The sequence below is a fragment of the Acinonyx jubatus genome, chromosome D3, assembly GCF_027475565.1.
Source record: "Acinonyx jubatus isolate Ajub_Pintada_27869175 chromosome D3, VMU_Ajub_asm_v1.0, whole genome shotgun sequence".
Classification (NCBI taxonomy): Eukaryota; Metazoa; Chordata; class Mammalia; order Carnivora; family Felidae; genus Acinonyx; species Acinonyx jubatus.
The window spans coordinates 31,301,455-31,321,457 of NC_069392.1; the positions used below are offsets into that span (position 1 = coordinate 31,301,455).

The window sequence follows — 20,003 nt, forward strand, 5'->3', positions numbered from 1 at the left end:
AGATCACTTTTGGTTATATTGTCATCTTAACAATATTAAGTCTTCCAATCCATAAACATGGGATGTCTTTCCATTTATTTAGGTCTTCTTTTATTTCTTTCAGCAGTGTTTGATGGTTTTCAGGATATAAGCCTTACACCTCATTGGTTAAATTTGTTCCTAAATATTTTATTGTTTTCAATGTCATTGTGAATGGGATTGTTTTCTTAATTTTTTCTGGATCATTCATTGCTAATGTATATGCATTATACATACATATACATATTATATGTACATACACAACTGATTTTTATATGTTTCTCTTATATTCTGCAATTTTGCCAAGTTTATTAACACTAATAATTTTTCGATGGATTTTTAGGATATTTTATTTTATATACATGATCATGTAATCTGTGAAGAGAGATACTTTCACTTGTTCCTTACCCCTCTGGATGCCTTTTAATTATCCTGGCTAGAAACATCAGTTGTTGAATGGAATTAGCAAAAGCAGGCATCCATATCTTCTTTCTGATGTTAAGGGGAAGGCATTCAGTTTTTCGTCATTGAGTATAATATTAGCTATGGATTTTCACAAATGACTTAAAAAAATTTTTTTAAATGTTTACTTAAACAATTTTTTTTAAATGTTATGAGAGACAGAGGCAGAGCATGAGTGGGGGAGGGGCAGAGAGAGAGTGACGGGGAGACACAGAATCTGAAACAGGCTACAGGCTTTGAGCTGTCACCACAGACCCTGATACAGGGCTCGAAATCTGGAACAGCAAGATCATAAGCTGAGCTGAAGTCAGACACTCAGCCACCTGAGCCACCCAGGCTCCCCTTCACAAATGACTTTTATCATGCTGAGGAAGTTTCCTTCCATTCCAAGTTTGTTGAGTATTTTTATCATGTGTTGTTGGTATTAGGCTAAATCATTTTTCTGTATTAATTAAGACAATCATGTGGGTTCTTTTGATTCATTCCATTAACATGGGTGGTGTATTACCTGGTGTATTTTTATGCATTGAACCATCCTTGCATTTATGGGACAAATCCCAGTTGGTCATGATGTACAATACTTTTAGTATGCTGCTAGAGTCAGCTTACTATTTGGTTGGGAGTTTTGCATCCATATTTAGAAGGGATTTAATACATAGTATTCTTGTGATGCCCATGTCTGGCTTGGTATCAGGGTAGTGTTGGCCTCAGAATAACTAAGGAAGTGTTACCTCCTTTTCTAATGTTTGGAACAATTTGAGAAGGATTGGGGTTAATTCTTTTTTAAATGTTTGAGTAGACTTCACCAGTGGAGTCTTCTGGTCGTGGGCTCTTCTTTCTTGGGAGATTTTTGATTCCTTACTCAATCTCTTTACCTGTTAGAAGTCTGTTCAGATTTTCTTTCTCTTTCTCTCTTCCTCCCTCCCTCACATTCTTCCTTTTTAATCAGTTTTGTTAGTTTGTGTCTTTCTAGATATTTGTCCATCTCATCTAGATTATCTTATTTGTTAATGTAAAATTATCATACTATTCTTTTGTAATGCTTTGTATTTCTGTAACATCTGTAGTAATGTCCCTACTTTGATTTCATTTCTGATATTTGTATTTTGAATCCTGTCTCTTTTTTTATTGGTCAGTCTGTTGATTAATTTTGTTGATCTTTGAATGAATGAAACAACTTTTGGCTTTGTTAATTTTGTCTGTTTTTCTTTCTTGATTTATTTCTTCTCTAATCTTTATCATTTCTTTCCTTATGCAAGCTTGTTTGTTTCTTAGACCCTTAAAATGTAAAGTCAAGTTATTGATTTGAATTATTTCTTCTTCCTTCTTTCTTAATATAGGTCTTTACAACTATGAATTTCCCTCTGAGCACTGCATTTCATAAATTTTTGTATATTGTGTTTTCATTTTCATTAATTTCAAGGTATTTTATTATTCTACTGATAATTTCTTCTTTGACTCATAATTTCTCCTGGTTGTTAGCAGTGTGTTTTTTAAATTTCACATATTTGTGCTCGCTTCGGCAGCACATATATTAAATTTCACATATTTGTGAATGTTTTCAGCTTTCCTTCTGCCAGTGGTTTCTTTCATTTCTTTGTGATTAGAAAAGATGCTTTTATAATTTCAGTCTTTTTAAATGTGTTGAGAGTTGTTTTGAGGTCTAACATGGAGAATGTTCTTTGTGCATTTAAGAAAAAGCAGACTGTTGGTTAGAATGTTCTATATTATTAGTTGGTTTGTTTAGTTGGAAATTAGTGTTGTTCAGGTTCTCTCTTTCCTTACTGACCTCTCTAGTTCTACCCATTATTGAAGTCTCCAGCTATTATTATAGAACTATTTCTATTTTTAATTCATATATTTAGGTGCGTTTATATTTATAATATATTTTCTTGATTTATTGGCCCTTTTATCAATATATGATGTCTCTCTTTGTCTTTTGTGACAGTTTTTGTCTGAAAGTCTATTTTGTCTGATATTAATAAAACCACCCAATCTCTCCCTTGATTACTATTTGCATGGAATATCTTTTTTCATGCTTTCACTTTCAACTTATACATGTCTTTGGATCTTATTTGAGTCTTGTAGACAGCACAAAATTAGATCATGTTTTCTTTGTCCACTCTGTTGATTTCTTCAGTTGGAGAATTGATTCATTTTATACTGCAGATAATTATTGATAAGGAAGAAATTATTTGTCTTTTCACATTTATTTTCTTTATGTTTTAAATCTCATTTGTCCTATAATTTCTTCATTGCCACCTTTTTTTGTGATTATTTTTTTCCTATATACCATTTTGATTCTCTTCTCATTTTTTTCTGTATTTTTTCTTTTTTTCTTGGTAGTTCCCTAGAGATTGTAATTGATATCTTACCTTTATAGCAATCAAGTTTGAGGTAATACCAGCTTAGTTTTAATAATGTATAAAAACTCTTCTCCTTTATAGCTCATTCCCCCCCTTATGTTGTTATTGTCATAAATTATGTCTAATTTATACATTTTGTGTCTATTGACATAGATTTATGATTGTTTTATATTTGTCTTTAAATTTTTTTTAATGTTTATTTATTTTTGAGAGAGAGAGAGAGAGAGAGAGACACACACAGAGTGTGAGCGGAGCAGGGTCAGAAAGAGAGGGAGACACAGAATCCAAAGCAGGCTCCAGGCTCTGAGCTGTCAGCACAGAGCCCAACACAGGGCTCAAACCCACAAACTGTGAGATCATGACGTGAGCCAAAGTCAGATGCTTAACCAACTGAACCACTCAAGTGCCCCATTTGCTTTATCCATTCATCTGTCAGTGGACACTTAGGTTGTTTCCATGTCTTGGTATTATAAACAATGCTGCGGTGAACACAGAGTATAGATACCTTTTCAAGTTAGTGTTTCATTTCCTTCAGATAAATACCCAGAAATGGAATTTCTAGATCATATGATATTTCTATTTTTAATTTTTTTGAGGAACCTCCACACTGTTTTCCATAGTGTCTGCACCAATTTATATTCCCACCAACAGTGCATAAGTGTTCCCTTTTCTCCACATTCTTACCAACAGTTATGTCTTATCTTTTTGATAATAGCCATTCTGACAAATATGAGGTGATAATATAGATTTACCATTTTTTAGTATTATATAAAAAGCTATATTAATTTCCTCAGTGTAAATTCTAGCCATGGAATTATTGGATCAGTGAATATACACATCTTTAAGGCCTTTGGTGAATACTGTCAACTTGTCTAAAACCCTCATAAACCTCTTTGTGATTAGAAATTTGGATATATTTGAAATCCTAATGATGAAATTGTAGCTTCTCATGTTTCTGAGGAAAACTATCTTACCCTTTCTTTCAAGTATGTGTGTTAGAGGTGCAGGGAGTATGTGGCAGGCCACATGTTTTATGAAACTCTAGTAATATTATGTAACTGTTAAAACATAAACTGGATTTCTGCTGCTTTAAATAAATATTGATACACAAATATAATTGATTTATAAGAATATTTTGCATTTCCAAAACATTGCTAAAGAGGAGGTTGTAGTGGGTGACAACAGAAACAATTTTTAGTACGATTTAATATGATTTTTTAAGTTTATTTACTGTATTTATTTTGAAAGAGAGGGAATGCAAATGCACATGGTGGGAGGAAGGGCAGAGAGAAGGGGAGACAGAGAATTCCAAGCAGGCTCCGCACACTGTCAGCACAGAGCCCAGTATGGGGCTCAACCACACAAACGATGAGATCGTGACCTGAGCTGAAATCAAGAGTCAGACACCTAACTGGCTGAGCCACCTAGGTGCTGCTAGTCTTTCTTACTGATTTCTAACTGCTCTTTATATATAGGGGGATTTGCATCAGTGTTGAAGATACTTGTTTTTCTTTTTTTTATTTTATTTTAATGTTTATTTTTTTTAGAGAGAGAGAGACAGAGCACAAGCAAGGGAGTACAAGAGAGGGAGGGAGACACAGAATCTGAAGCAGGCTCCAGGCTGTGAGCTGTCAGCACAGACCCCTGTGTGGGGCTCAAACCCATAAATCACGAGATCATGACCTGAGCTTGAGGTCAGATGCTTAACTGACTGAGCCACCCAGGCGCCCCAATACTTTTTTACAATGTTTTTCTTTAATAAAAGGAAATATTTTTGAAATTTGGTTAGGCAAACATACCTGCTAAAAGGCCAATATCCAAAACATACGAGGAACTCATACAACTCAATAGCAATAAAATAAATAATATAAATAAAAAAATTTTAAGTGCAAATGACCTAAATAAACATTTTTCTGAAGAAGATATATAAATTACTAACAGGTTTATGAAAAGATACTCAAAACCACTAGTCATCGGGGAAATGAAAGTCAAAACCATGGTGATATGTCACTTCATACCTGTTAGGATAGCTGTTATTAAAAAGCAAAACATACCAAGTGTTGGTGAGGATATGGAGAAAAGGGAACTTTGTGCACTGGTGGTAGAATGTAAATTGGTAAAGCCATATGGAAAAAAGTATGGCAGTTCCTGAAAGAATTAAAAATAGAACTACCACATGGCACAAAACAGACACTCAGATCAGTGGAACAGAATAGAGAACCCAGAAATGGACCCATAAACATATGGCCAACTAATCTTTGACAAAGCAGGAAAGAATATCCAGTGGAATAAAGACTGTCCCTTCAGCAAGTGGTGCTGGGAAAATTGGACAGCAACATGCAGAAGAATGAACCTGGACCACTTTCTTACACCATACACAAAAATAAACTCAAATGGACGAAAGACCTAAATGTAAGACAGGAAGCCATCAAAATCTTCGAGTAGAAAGCAGGCAAAAATCTCTTTGACCTTGGCCGCAGCAACTTCTTAACTCAACACGTCTCCAGAGGCAAGGGAAACAAAAGCAAAAATGAACTATTGGGACCTCATCAAAATTAAAAGCTTCTGCGCAACGAAGGAAACAGTCAGCAAACCTAAAAGGCAACCGACAGAATGGGAGACGATATTTGCAAATGACATCAGATAAAGGGTTAGTATCCAAAATCTATAAAGAACTTATCAAACTCAACACCCAAAAAACAAATAATCCAGTGAAGAAATGGGCAAAAGACATGAATAGACACTTCTCCAAAGAAGACATCCAGATAGATGGCAACCGACACATGAAAAAATGCTCATCACTCATCATCAGGGAAATACGAATTAAAAACCACAATGAGATACCACCTCATACTAGTCAGAATGGCTAACACTAACAACTCAGGCAACAACAGGTGTTGGCTAGGATGCAGAGAAAGAGAGGATCTCTTTTGCACTGCTGGTGGGAATGCAAACTGGTGCAGCCACTCTAGAAAGCAGTGTGGAGCTTCCTCAAAAAATTAAAAATAGAACTACCCTATGACTCAGCAATTGCACTACTAGATATTTATCCAAGGGATACAGGTATGCTGTTTCAAAGGGACACATGCATGCCAATGTTTATAGCAGCACTGTCAACAATAGCCAAAGTATGGAAAGAGCCCAATGTCCATTGATGGATGAACGGATAAAGAAGATGTGGTATATATATACAATGGAGTAGTACTCGGCAATCAAAAAGAATGATATCTTGCCATTTGCAACTACGTGGATGGAGGTAGAGGGTATTATGCCAAGTGAAATTAGTCAGAGAAAGACAAATATCATATCAAAGACATCAGGCTCTGTGCTGACTTCACTCATATAAGGACTTTAAGACACAGAATAGATGAACAAAGGGAAGGGAAGCAAAAGTAATACAAAAACAGGGAGGCGGACAAAACAGACTCTTAAATATAGAGAACAGACAGAGGGTTACTGGAGGGGTTGTGGGAGAGCAGGGATGGGCTAAATGGATAAGGGGCATTAAGGAATCTACTCCTGAAATCATTGTTGCACTATATGCTAACTAACTTGGATGTAAATTAAATAAATAAATAAATAAACAAACAAACAAATATAGTACAAAAAAAATAGAACTACCACATCATCCAGCAATCCCACTTCTGCATATATTTCCAAAGGAAATCAAATCAGGATCTCAAGATATCTGCACTCCCATGTTTATTGCAGCATTATTCATAATAGCCAAGTTATGGAAACAGCCTAAATGTCTGTCAACAGATGAATGGATAGTGTATACATATACAATGGAATAGTAATTCAGTCGCAATACAGAAGGAAATCCTGCCATTTGCAAAAAAATTGATGACCTTGGAGGACATTATGCTAGGTGAAATAACCTGGGCACAGAAAGACAAATACTGTATATGATCTCATTTGTATGATGAAGCTGAGAGTAGAAGAGTAGGTTGCCAGGGCTCAGTGATGGGGGAACTGGAGAGATGTTGGTTAAATGTTGGTCATAGGTCATATGTTTCAGTCATTAGATGAGTAAGTTTTGGGGACTCAGCACAGTGGCTATCATTACTAATACTCTATTGTGTGCTGAAATATGCTGAGACTACGCATCTTACATGTTCTCATCACACAAAAAATCAGTAACTATGGGAGGTGGTGGATGTGTTAATTAGCTTGGTTGTGGTCATCAGTCACAATGTATACACACATATCAGATAATCACACTGTTTACTTTAGATATGTATAATTTTTACTTGTCCGTTCAACCTCCAAGCTGAGGGGAAAAAGCAGTTTGGTTGGGGGCCCAAAATTAATCCATAAACTATAGATTGGCTTTGTACATTTTTAGTTGGAATCTTACGTCATTGTTAGTGGTTCTGTTTGCTTAAGACAGAAATAGAAAATAATGTTTTTTCAAAGACCAAGTTATTTAAGCTTTTTGTTTGTTGAGGGCTCTGTGAGCTTCGTAATGACAGGTAGTTTTGTGTTTTTTATGATAATTATCAGTGATGCCTCTGTTTGCCATTCAGTGTATCTGGGTATAAATGATACATTTTTTGGACTTGTAGATTATGGGTAGGAAGTGAAGAGAAATGGATAGATGTTTCTACTTCATGGTAGCCATTGTTGTTTTCCTTTCCGTGTCTTTCTCTGTCTGGTTGAATCTGTGCAAATTGCTTAAGTAAGTATATACTGAGTCCCTATGCAAGGAGCTGGGCAGATGGAGGTTCCAGTATGATTAAGTTCATGTGGGGAGCTTTCAAGTTTTCATTCTAAAAGACTAAAATTTGGGGTGCCAGTGTGGCTGACTTAAACATCCAACTTCAGTTCAGGTCATGATCTCACAGTTTGCAAGTTTGAGCCCTTTGTGGGGCTCTAGGCTGACAGCTTGGAGCCTGGAGCCTGCTTCAGATTCTGTCTCCCTCTCTCTGCCCCTTCCCTGCTCATACTCTGTCTCTCTCAAAAATAAAATAAAAATAAACATTAAAAAAATAAATAAAAGACTAAAAGTGTGAATAGTTCCTTATTTTATATAAATGTACCTGGTAAATGAGAGTAGAAATTCAACTACTAATACTTAATCTTCAAAAACTCGATCTTAAAAATTTTTATTCTAATGAGTAGATGCCAGTTTCTAATTTCTTTAAGAAATATTTTTGGGTTTTTTTGTTGTTGTTTTTTTAATTTTTTTTAATGTTTTATTTATTTTGGAGAGAGAGAGGGAGACAGAGCATGAGCGGAGGAGGGTCAGAGAGAGAGGGAGACACAGAATCCGAAGCAGGCTCCAGGCTCTGAGCGGTCAGCACAGAGCCCGACGCGGGGCTCGAACTCACAGACCGCGAGATCATGACCTGAGCCAAAGTCGGACGCTCAACTGACTGAGCCACCGAGGTGCCCCATTAAGAAAAATTTTTGTACAGGCACCTGGGTGGCTTAGTCAGTTAAGCATCTGACTTCGGCTCAGGTCATGATCTCACGGTTGTGGGTTCTAGCCATATCAGGCTCTGTGCTGACAACTCAGACCCCGAAGCCTGCTTCATATTCTGTCTCCTTCGCTTTCTGCCCCTCCCCCGCTTGTGCTCTGCCTCTCTCTCTAAAAAATAAAAAAAAAAATTTTTTTTTGTAAAGAGCAAACAGTTTTCAAACATGGTCCATCTTACATGAGGCACTGTGCTGAGATGTTTTTAATTTAATCCTCAGGTATAGGGGCGCCTAGGGGGCTCAGTCAGGTAAGTATCTGACTCTTGATTTTAGCTCAGGTCATGATCTCACAGTTTGTGAGTTTGAGCCCCAAGTCGGGCTCTGTGCTGACAGCTCAGAGCCTGGAGCCTGCCTCAGATTCTGTGTTTCCCTCTCTCTTTGCCCCTCCCCCACTCTCACTCATTCGCTCGCTCTCAAAAAGTAACATTAAGCATTTTTTTTAATAAAATTAATTTTAAAAATATTTAATCCTCAGGTTTAAACTATACAACCATACCACAGTAATCCACTGTTTTTAGTACATTTGTAGTGATGCTGGGAATTGGTGGCTTAGCCATATTGGATATTATCCAGAATATTAAGTTATAGAAGTGTAAAACATCTCAGTTGGCTTTTTTCAGAATGTTTGAGTAAAATGCTTTAATTCTAACAAATAGCTTCAAATAACTCACCTTTTTAAAATGAAGATGTAGAGGGATGCCTGGGTGGCTCAGTTGGTTAAGCATCTAACTTGGACTCAGGTCATGATCTCACACTCCTGGGTTCAAGCCCCACATTGGGCTCTGTGCTGACAGCTGAGAGCCTGAAGCCTTGCTTCAGATTCTGTCTCTCCCTCTCTCTCTGCCCCTCCCCCACTTGCACTCTGTCTCTCTCTCTCTTAAAAATAAATAAAAATAATTAAAAAAAATTTAATGAAGATATAGAAAGAACACCTTTTATTTAGAAGTTCTTTGTTTAAGGCATCATGGCTCAAAAATGAGATCAAGTTGTAGAAGTGTCTTATTTACTTGTGGCTCTACTATTTGTGTTCATCCAGGAATCATTTATCATTGCAGCTCAGACAACTTGTTTCAGTATGTGTTCTGTATGTGTAGGGGTATAATTTCACTGAGCCAGCTGCAGAATGGTATTAGCACAAAGTTGCTTTTTCTCCTCCTGGTAAGGATTTTCACTGACTCACATCCATAAAGTTCTGCCATCTACCTCATGAGCACTGACACACACTTTGTAATTGGGATCCGGATACAGTTTCTGACTAGTGAGGAAACTGCACTTTTTTAGGGAATGGAATTCACAACCCTGGCCTTATTTAAACCATTCCCTAAGCCCTGCTGTTGTGATGGAAAGTATACATTAAAGTAAAAGCATATGAAAAATGGCTAGAAAGAGATGTATTACCCTGTTCAGGAGTATAGTTGAAAGTTAATAGGAAAGTCTCATTAGGTTATTCTATACAATAAGGATTTAAAAAAATGTCTTATGTAACATGAAATCCATAGATGGGGGTTGTGCCACATTAGGCCTCTAGCTCTGCTGCTACGGGACATGCCCTCCTTGAACCAAGTACTAGCAGTCTCAAGCTTGACTTGGTTCAAGCAGCTGTTACTCCTAAATCTTTCCATGGGCCATCCTGGCCTCATTCAGGGCTAGGAGGTGTGGCCCAGGGAAGGAGAGAGTGGATGCTATGTGGGCCACAACAGGCTTGTCATCCTCCCTGAACTCAGGTAGAAGGGTTGCATTTGGGGATCCAACCGTGCTTGGGAGTGGCAGTTCAGGTCCTTTTTTTAAAAAATATATTTAACATTATTTTTCAGTGGACACAAAATAACAACATTGACCAAAAAAAAAAAAAATCACAACTCATAAAATACAGCTGCAGTGAAGAAAAACCAACTAATTAATGACTTGTGAGCAATTAAAATAGTATTTATAAAGTTGGTGAGTACACGAGAAAACTGTTCATGCCTAAAATGTTGTAGTCTTACAAAAAATACTTGAAAAAGGTTGGACCAAATTTTACAGTAATTCTAAAATTTAAGTGACATTTCCAGTAACAAGTTGTGAAGCATCAAAATGAAAAAACGAACCATTGATGCAAGAGGAATAACGAAATTACCTTTTCCTTCTCTCGAACAAAATTGATATTATAAAGTTGTTAGAATATTATGGTGTAATCAAACAGTAGGTCTCCAAAGTAGAGGGGAAAAGTATTATAGAGATTTTTCAAGCAGTGCGTTAGTAAAAAGTATGCTAATTTTTTGGATTATTGAGAAGTTTAAGATGTTTCTCATTTTTTAAATTTATAATTTGTTAACATATCTTTTTCATCCATCTTTCATGAGGAGCATGACTGAAAAATGCCTAGCATATTCTATTTTTTTCATATTAGACTGGGAAAAAATATGACAAAATGGTCACAACTGTACCTTTTGGGTGGTCATAATGTGAGTTTAGATCATTTTTTGTGGGTTTATTAAATTGCTTTAAAAAATTATTTTGTAACACATTGACATAAAAAGTGAACATTAGGGGTACCTGGGTGGCTCAGTTGGCTAAGCATCCAGCTTCTGCTCAGGTCAAGATCTAACAGTCCATGAGTTCAAGTCCCACATCAGGGTCTCTGCTGTCAGGGCAGAGCCCTCTTCAGACCCCCCCCCCCCACTCCCCGTTCCTCCCTGGCTTGCACTCGCTCGCTCTCTCTCTCAAAAATAAACATTTAAAAAAGAAAAAGGACATTAGAGCAGGAGTCTGAAACAGGTGAGGGCTCTACCAGAACTCTTATACTTACTAACTGTGTGAATGTAGCAGATGCCCTCCTTGATGTGAGTTTTATCTACAGAATGTGAATCAGGTCACCAGTCTCTTTTCTGTTACCTGGGTTTGTACAAGGATGAAAATAAGATGTAAAAGGCTTTATAGTTTATAAAATAGTTAATAACCATAGTATTATTTATTCCATTCACATTTATAATTTTAGAAACTTTTTGTTGGAAGGGATGAATCTAATATACATTTTCCCAAAGTGGTAGAACCAATGATTCATTTTATGAACTTTTATTTTCTTCAATTCTACATAGTTATTTTTGCTCTAGATCACTCAGCCATTTACTCTGTATTTTATTGATTTGAAATGCATCCTTGGTAGAGCCAGAATACGCTTCAGTGATATTATGACATATGTTGAGATAACCACTGTACCCAGAAATTTATAATGATAATCCCATAGTCACATGAATCTTATACTTTATGCCTCCTTTCAGGTGAATGGTGATATTCCCCCTCGGTTAAAAAAAAGTGCTCATGAAATCATCCTGGACTTCATCAGATCAAGACCCCCTTTAAATCCGGTATGTAATCTGAGGCATTCCCCTTGGCTGGAAGAAGGTAGCAACATGCTCTTGTCTAGGATGTGATCTCTGGAACTCAGCTCTCAAAGTAGTTTTTACACCTAACTTTTATTCTCAAAATGGTGAAGCCTAACTGTAAGTTACATTCTTGTCACAGAAAAATACTTAACAATTATGCAGTACAAGGTTGTCTTAGGATATTTTAACTCAAAACAACCTGAGTCATGGTGCAGTTTAGTAGCTACATGTCCCTGAGTAAATTAATCAGCCTCCGTGAGCCCTTATTACAGCCCTTACAGTAGAAAGACGATAATAATAGTCTAAGAAGGTTGTGATGACTTATTCAAAATGTTACTTTTAGGGGCACGTGGGTGGCTCAGTCGGTTAAGCATCCAGCTCTTCATTTTGGCTCAGTTCATAATCTTACAGTTCATGAGATCGAGCCCTGAGTTGGGCTCTGCACTGTCAGCACGGAGCCTGCTTGGGATTCTCTCTCCCTCCCTCCCTCTCTGTCCCTCCCCAGCTTGCACTCATGCATGCCCCCCCCCCAAAATAAATAAATGAACATTTAAGAATGTTACTTTTAAAACAATAATAGTAATAGATAAAGTATAGTTTACATTTCAGTTGATTGCCTATCATGGTAGCATATTGTGAACATAATTATAACCTTAGCAAAACTGACTTCTTAAAATTGATTGAGCACATGTGATAAATTACTGTGAAATCCAATAATCGCCCTATTGCTTAAAATAGTCTTATCAGGCAATGTTTCAATCAGTGAAATACTATCTATACTGTAGGAATGGACTTCATTAAAAATTGTTTAAGAACAACTATTCAAGTCTGTAGCCATTACTTTTTTTCTTCCAAGGTCTCAGCCAGAAAACTGAAACCCACTCCACCACGGCCACGGAGCCTCCATGAAAGAATATTAGAAGAAATCAAAGCAGAAAGAAAGCTGCGGCCTGTCTCCCCAGAGGAAATTAGACGGAGCAGATTAGGTGAGTCAGCTGCTTACTACACTGCTGGTCCAGCCTCATCCACTTGAAGCAATGTCTTTATACAACCAGCCCAGTGAAAAATAGCGGTATAGTGCAAAGTAAAAGTAGTGTTTGTTCCTCTTTCCTTTTCTCTCTCTCTCTCTCTCTCACACACACACACTACACACTCACACACCTTCACACTTACTTGAAGTTTATACTTGAAATTCATGGAAGAAGAGATTCTCTCCCCATATGATACTGAACTACATACATGAGGGCATCATAGCTTAGTGGGAGTTGCTCTGCCATTCTCTAGACTGTGTTTTTAGGAGAGTCCCTTTACCTCTCTGAGTGTTGATTTCTTCATTGGCAGAAGGGAGATAAAAATTCCTCTACATTTTCATTATGGCTTTTATGTAAGAATTAAATAGGGTTGTGGTCAAAATACTTCATAAATTATAATACACATACAAAGTTGTCATGTTTTAGAAATATAAGTGATACATAGTTTTATTGCACATTACTGTTGTCTTATTATTGGTTTAAAGATATAGTATTATGTAATGCAAGCATCAATTGTTATCTTACATCACTTTTTCCCAACGTTCCTTTATATTTACTATATTTAATATTGTTTAATGTGTACTATAAACACACATTAATTTTGATTTATAGCAAGACCATATTATAAAATGTTTGTAAACACTTTTGTTCATACAACTTTCCTTCTATTTGTAAGATTAAAGATGCCCAAAGAATTCAGAGAAATTTCCTTTAGGAAAATAGATTATAATGGCCTCTGAACAGGAAAGGAACCACACTCTCCTAGTTTTCTCCTCTGATCGCTTTTTCCTGCCTCTTTCAGACTCTGCTTGGTCCTTCAGATTTCTGTCCTGGGCTCACTTCTCCCTGAGCAACCACACCCTTTTTTCCATGGTTTTTATTCCAGCTATTTCAGCTCCTATCTGCCCACTGATCCCTCTGAGTTCATATCCATTCATCCAGCTGTCTGCTAGCTGGGGCCTGCAGCAGGATGAGTGAAATCATCTGTTTTCTCCTCAAACCTCCTCCATTTCAGTGTGCCCAAGGCAGAACCTCAGCATCATCTCTGACTCCTACTTAACAGCCAAGTCCTGTTGATGTTTCTTATTCTGGATCTTTCTAACCTCCCCCTTTTTTAGCCCAACACTATCCTAACTCAGCCCGTCATCTTCGAAGATTCTTGTCTAGTTTATCACATCAGCTTTGACTATCCTCTCTGCTTCCAGCCTCGAACTCTTCAGTCACTTAAACTCTTGGCTCTTCTGTTACCTTGTGACCTCCATGCCAGCAGGACCCATTTCTTTCTTGTTCATTGTTGTAGAAGGGCTTCCATAGGTGTTGAAATAATTGAATGTACCTTCCAGTTACAAAGCTACAGAGTGAGTATGGATTGTATCAATTTATTGCTAATTTTTATGGCAGCAAGTATTATCTCTTAAAAATAATGTTTAAAGCATGGTAAGTGACAAATCCATATGAGCATTTGTATAATAATGAACTAAAGCATATAAGCCATGTGTACCAAGAGTCCTGAGAGTCCTCAGATGGGCCTGAGGAGAGTCTGTGAATCCCCTGAAATATAAAAAATGTGTGCTTAGTTCACAAAGTGTATGTATGTGCATTTTTCTGGACAGAGGGTCCATGGCTTTCCTAAGATTCCTAATGAGTCCACTGCTTCAAAAGAGTAAGAACCACTGTGGAAAAATAAGGAAGTGATATTATATGATGTTAGCTTAAGACTGGAGTTTTTAAAAATTACTATACCTTGAAAAAGAATAGTGGGGGTAATAGAAAGATTTCAGCAAAACTGTGAGGCAAAACAAATATATTACCATGATAAAAGTAAGCTTTGTGATTTATAGGAGTACAGAGTAATTAGGCTGAGGGGTTGTAAACTTCATTGGAAGTGCAATAGAAAAGAGAGGAGCAAGATAGGCATAATGTGCATGAACAATGCATATGATATTTGACATATAGTTCGCTTTTCTAATATTTTTTTGAACCTTTATTTTCTATTAAACAACCATGTCATCTCCTGGGGAACAGAGATGAAAAAGGCATAGTGTTTGCCCACAAATGCTTACAGAAGAATGACTCTGGAGTGTTGTGCATATTCATGTTGCAAGACCATTAACAGCAGCCAATCACAAGGCATTAGTGAGGCCAGAGAGACTAGGGAGACTAGGGAGAGACTAGAAGTCCTCGTAAGTGTCACGGGGACACTCTCATTGCCCGGAAGGGTCATCATAAGCCTTTGTCTACATATATATTCTTCTATTTCATTTTAAACAAATTAGATGCTCAATAACAGAAAACCTACTTTAGAATAAATATCAATTTTATATTGTGAGAATATCTTATTTTTTATTTTAACCTTATGCATTGGGTATTTCACAACAACCAGAATTGAGCTGTTATAGAAAGTGATTATTCATTTTGTGAGAGTCTCATTTCTATGATTCTGCATTCAAACTGATCTTGAATTTTATTTGAAAGCAAGGGAATTAGGCTCATTTTTTCTGTAGATCTACATTGGTTCTTACTATACAATTTTGCTTTGGGGAGTTTGGTTTGGTAAGGATGGCAGAATGAACTTGAAGAGCAGTTTCCCTAAATATTTTTATAACCTTTCCCCTCCACGTAATTGCAAGCAGAATCCTACTATAGAAATTGGGGAAATGTGTAAATGTTATAGAAGAAACGTTACCCATAATTTCAACAGCCAGAGGCATCCACTGTGAATCTACTTGTGCATTATGAAATGGAGACAAGAAAGTATTCTGCTCTCTTCATTTAACGGTGTATGTGACATGAACATCTTCCCATGTCATTAAATACAACTCCTAAGGACCTTATATCTTGATATATGGCTATATTGTGTTTTATTTACCTATTTCCCTATTGTTTGACAGGCTTTCCATTTTTTCCCCCATAAGGTCTGAAAATACTGTTCTTGTGCATCAGTCTTTGTTCATGTCTGATCATTTTCTTTTTTCTAACATCTCATACTGTATTGAGACTTTGGGTTTTAAATATAAATTGTTCCTTTAAAAGCATCTTTTCCCTGGGGCTCCTGGGTGGCTCAAGCCAGTTGAACATCTAACTTCAGCTTAGGTCATGATCTCATGGTTTGTGGGTTTGAGCCCCGCATCGGGATCTCTGCTGTCAGCACAGAGCCTGCTTCAGATCCTCAGTCTTCCTCTCTCTACCCCTCCCCCACTTGTGCACAATTCTCTCTCTCCCAAAAATAAACAAACATTAAAAAATTTTTTAAACATCTTTTCCCTAAACTTCTTAATTGTTATTATGCTTGATTTCTCTCCTCTTTGTAATACATAGAACTTGGAATAGATCCAAACTTCATCTTCCAAGAAATAATAGCATCCTTTTCTTATGCAATAGTCAGTCTTATTTCAAAAGATAGGTTCCTATACCAGAGAAGAGTAGAATGAGAAGATATTAGAGAAGGGTGATGAGTGCTCTGAGACCATGTTGTATTTTATTTGCTATGCATAATTAGGGAAATCTATAGAGTCAATAGTATTTTAATTCAGAAATGCAGGGTTTTTTTAGATAGGTGGGCTTTTTTTTTTTTTTTATTCAAGTATAATTAACATACAGTGTTATTTTAGTTACATTTCTCAGTGCTCTTCAGGATAAATGTACTCTTAGTCCCCTTCACCTATTTCACCCATCCCCGCAACTACGTGCCCTCTGGTAACCACCAACATCTTTTTTTTTGTTTGTGTCTTTTTCCTTTGTTCATTTGTTTTGTTTCTTAAATTCAGAGTATGAGTGAAACCATAGGGTATTTGTGTTTCTCTGAGTTCTTTCACTTAGAATCATATCCTTTTGATTCATCCATGCTGTTGGAAATGGCAAGATTTCATTCTTTTTTATGGTTAAACAATGTTCCATTGTATATACCACATCTTCTTTATCCATTCATCAATTGATGTACACTTGAGCTGCTTCCATATCTTGGCTATTATAAATAATGCTGCAATAAACGTAGAGGTGCCTGTGTCTTTTCAAATTGGTGTTTTCATTTTCTTTGGATAAATACCCAGTAGTGGAATTACTGGATCATACGGTGATTCTATTTCTGGTTTTTTGAGGAACATCCATACTGTTTTCCACAGTAGTTGACATTCCCACCAACACTACACAAGGGTTGCGTTCTCTCCACATCCTTGCCAACACTTGCTGTTTCTTGTGTTTTTGTTTTTAGCCATTCTGACAGGTGTGAGATGATATCTCATCGTGGTTTTGATGTGCATTTCCCTGATGATGAGTGATGTTGAACTTTTTTTCATGTATCTGTTGGCCATCTGGATGTCTTTGCAGAAATATTCATGTCCTCTGCCCATTTTTAATTGCGTTTTTTTTTTTTTTGGTGTTGAATTACATAAGTTCTTTATATATTTTGGATATTAACCCTTATCAGTCATATCATTTGCAAATATCTTCTCCTATTCAGTAGGCTGCCTTTTAGTTTTGTTGATGGTTTCCTTCTCTGTGCAAAAGCTTTTTATTTTGATGTAGTACCAAGAGTTTAATTTTGCTTGTTTCCCTTGCCTGAAGAGACCTATCTAGAAAAGTGTTTCTACAAGAAATATAGGGTTTTTTTAATGGTGAGTAGAAGATTATTCTTCTCAACATAAAATTCCTAACTACTTTTCTCTGAGATAACTAAAATACAGTAAAATGCTTGTTTAAAAATTACATCCTAATTTATATATTAGGATGAAATACTTAAAATATTTCCTCATCATCAACCAATAAGTATGATTGTCAACAAAGAGTTGCATTATTTGCCCCATTGAAGATACACATCTCCTTTGTTGACATAAGTGCTTTTTAAAACCATCTACATATGATTCTGACATCTTACCTAGTTGCGTTTGGGATGTCACTCAATGCTTTACCTTCACATCATTTGTAAAAAATACTGTATTGAGATTTTGGATTGTAAATATAAATTATTCCTTTAAAAACATCTACCAAAAAAAAATTGAGAGATACTTTCTATTAAATTTAGATGTTGGAACTCTACAGGCATTCCACTTTGGAAAACACTAACGGGGAGATATTCTTCCCATTATGCCTATAGATCCATCCCCGCTATAGATCTGAGCTGCTGTCCTACCTGACCCTAGGTTATAGAATCGATGATACTGCTAAGAATTTGGGGCTGCAGTGAAAATAGTTAATTCTCACTGTCATGAATACCTAAATCAATCAAGTCTTTGTAGTAAGCTTAAAAAAAAAAAGTTGACTGAGGCATAATTTATCTACCATAAAATTCACCTGTATAATGTATACAATTCAGTGGGCTTTAGCATATGTAATACAAAATTTAAGACAAATTATTTCAACAGGAAATAAATAAGTTTATTCTTAAGAAATTGGGGCACCTGGCTGGCTTGGTCAGTGTAATGGCAGCTCTTGATCTCAGAGTCATGAGTTCAAGCCCCACATTGGATGTAGAGATTACTTAAAAATAAAAAATCTTTTTAAAAAATGAAATTATATTTATTGAGCCTTTACTACATGCAAAGCACTGTTTACTATGTGCGAGCACCTTTTTTTGGTAGGGTCATTTAACCTTTCTAACAATCTCATAAGATAACCATTCTTCCCATTTTATAGATTAAGTAACTGAAACACAGAGAGGTTAAGTAACTTTCCCAGAATCACACTGCTAGCAAGTGGCAGAGCTGAGATTCAAACTCAGACATTCTGGCTCCTGAGGCCTCTCTTTAACTGCTATGTTATACTGCCTGCAATGGGCAGTATAGTGATACAGTGTGATGATAGTTCCTAAAGGAGATATTTCATAAAATATTTCACCTTTGGCAGAGATTTTGGCCAGATTTTCGTCCTGAAATAAATTATGTAAGAATGCATTTATTGTTTAAAAATTTTGTACCCTAAAATCATATTTAAGCCAAAATCCTATACTAAGTTTATTTAAAATGTTTGTATCTTTATCATGTTTTCATTTTTAACGTGTTCTTTAAAAAGTTATTTTTTTTCTTTTATTGTTACTCCATTTCAAGTCTTAGTGATATATGTAATTGAAACTAAGACTCATGGTTTTACTGTATTTCAGATTTTTATTCTCTGCCTTCAAGTCTGAAATATGCCATTACAGGTCTTCTTGAACCCTCCCCCCCCCTTTTTTGTCCTCTCTGTGTATTCCTAACAGCTGAATTATTTTCTTTTTATTGTTTGTTTTCTTTTTTCAGCAATGCGGCCACTTAGCATGTCTTACAGTTTTGACTTGTCAGGTAAAAAACAAAACAAAACAAAACAAAACACTTTCACACCTGATGTGGGTTTTGTGGTTTCTGTGAAATACATTTCATTCATCTGCTTGTCCATACATGTCAAAGAAGAAAATTGAAAGGCTTCTTCTAAGCTGTGGTCAGTAAGATAAAAAATTCTGCTTATTTGAAAACAATATACTTAAAAAAATTAAAACTATAATAATAAATCTGTTGCCTACCAAGGGATTATAGAAGAACCATTACACAATCCTTGTGGTTATGAAATCTGGCTGACCATCCTTAGGGTTACTGTCTTTCACCCATACTCTTCTGAAGCAATGACGTCAAAATCTAAAACAGAACTTTGCCTTAAGAGAATAGAAAAGATTTTCAAGAAATGAAGTTTTGACACTAACTACTCTAAAGCACATTCAGTTATGTAAGTAATTAGACTCAAAGCTGTCAGCTATTTCAGAAGACCACTGATAGGCAAGAACTGTCCTTTGTGTCCCTGTGCTCCCTGTGGATAGAGCCTAATCATGAATCACTCTGAGTGCTGATTGAGAGCATAAAAATGCAGATGTGTTTAATGGCTTCAGTTGTAAAATACAGTTGACCCTGAACAACATGAGTTTGAACTGCTCAGGTCCACTTGTGGGAAGATTTTTTTATGCAAGAGGTGACAGGAGAAGATACACGGATTTATTGACAGGTGCCTCCCACCCCTACTCTCCCCTCCCCTCCTGCTTCATAGGACCCAATGGACTGAGGCAATGAGCAGAGCTGCAGGGTGGTCAGGGTCTGCACCCAGAGCTGGGGGTCAGGATGCTGAGTTGAAGCAAGGAAATGTACCCAGAGGGCGGGATGGTGCTCCTCCACCTACCCATCACCCCTGGCCCCCGAGGCTCAGGCTATGCTGGCCGGCTGCTGCAAAGCCTGGGGCCACCCCCTCCCTTCCCACTCATGACTGGCCACAGCTGCCAATGGCCATCGGTTGGTGGGGCACTTATAGGCAGATGGGACAGCTCT

General features: G+C 36.7%; 1 protein-coding gene across 5 annotated transcripts in view; it reads left to right on the forward strand.

Moving 5' to 3' along the window:
• SPIRE1 (spire type actin nucleation factor 1) overlaps nucleotides 1-20,003 on the forward strand; it is a 198,704-nt gene that overhangs the window by 139,081 nt on the left and 39,620 nt on the right. For 3 of the 5 annotated variants that reach the window (XM_027068416.2, XM_027068418.2, XM_053206267.1), the window contains exons 7-9: nucleotides 11,588-11,674; nucleotides 12,549-12,678; nucleotides 18,954-18,995. In XM_027068416.2, the coding sequence (XP_026924217.1) occupies nucleotides 11,588-11,674; nucleotides 12,549-12,678; nucleotides 18,954-18,995 (259 nt within the window). The remainder of the gene's footprint in view (nucleotides 1-11,587; nucleotides 11,675-12,548; nucleotides 12,679-18,953; nucleotides 18,996-20,003) is intronic. The other 2 variants (XM_027068417.2, XM_027068419.2) reach the window with 1 other exon arrangement.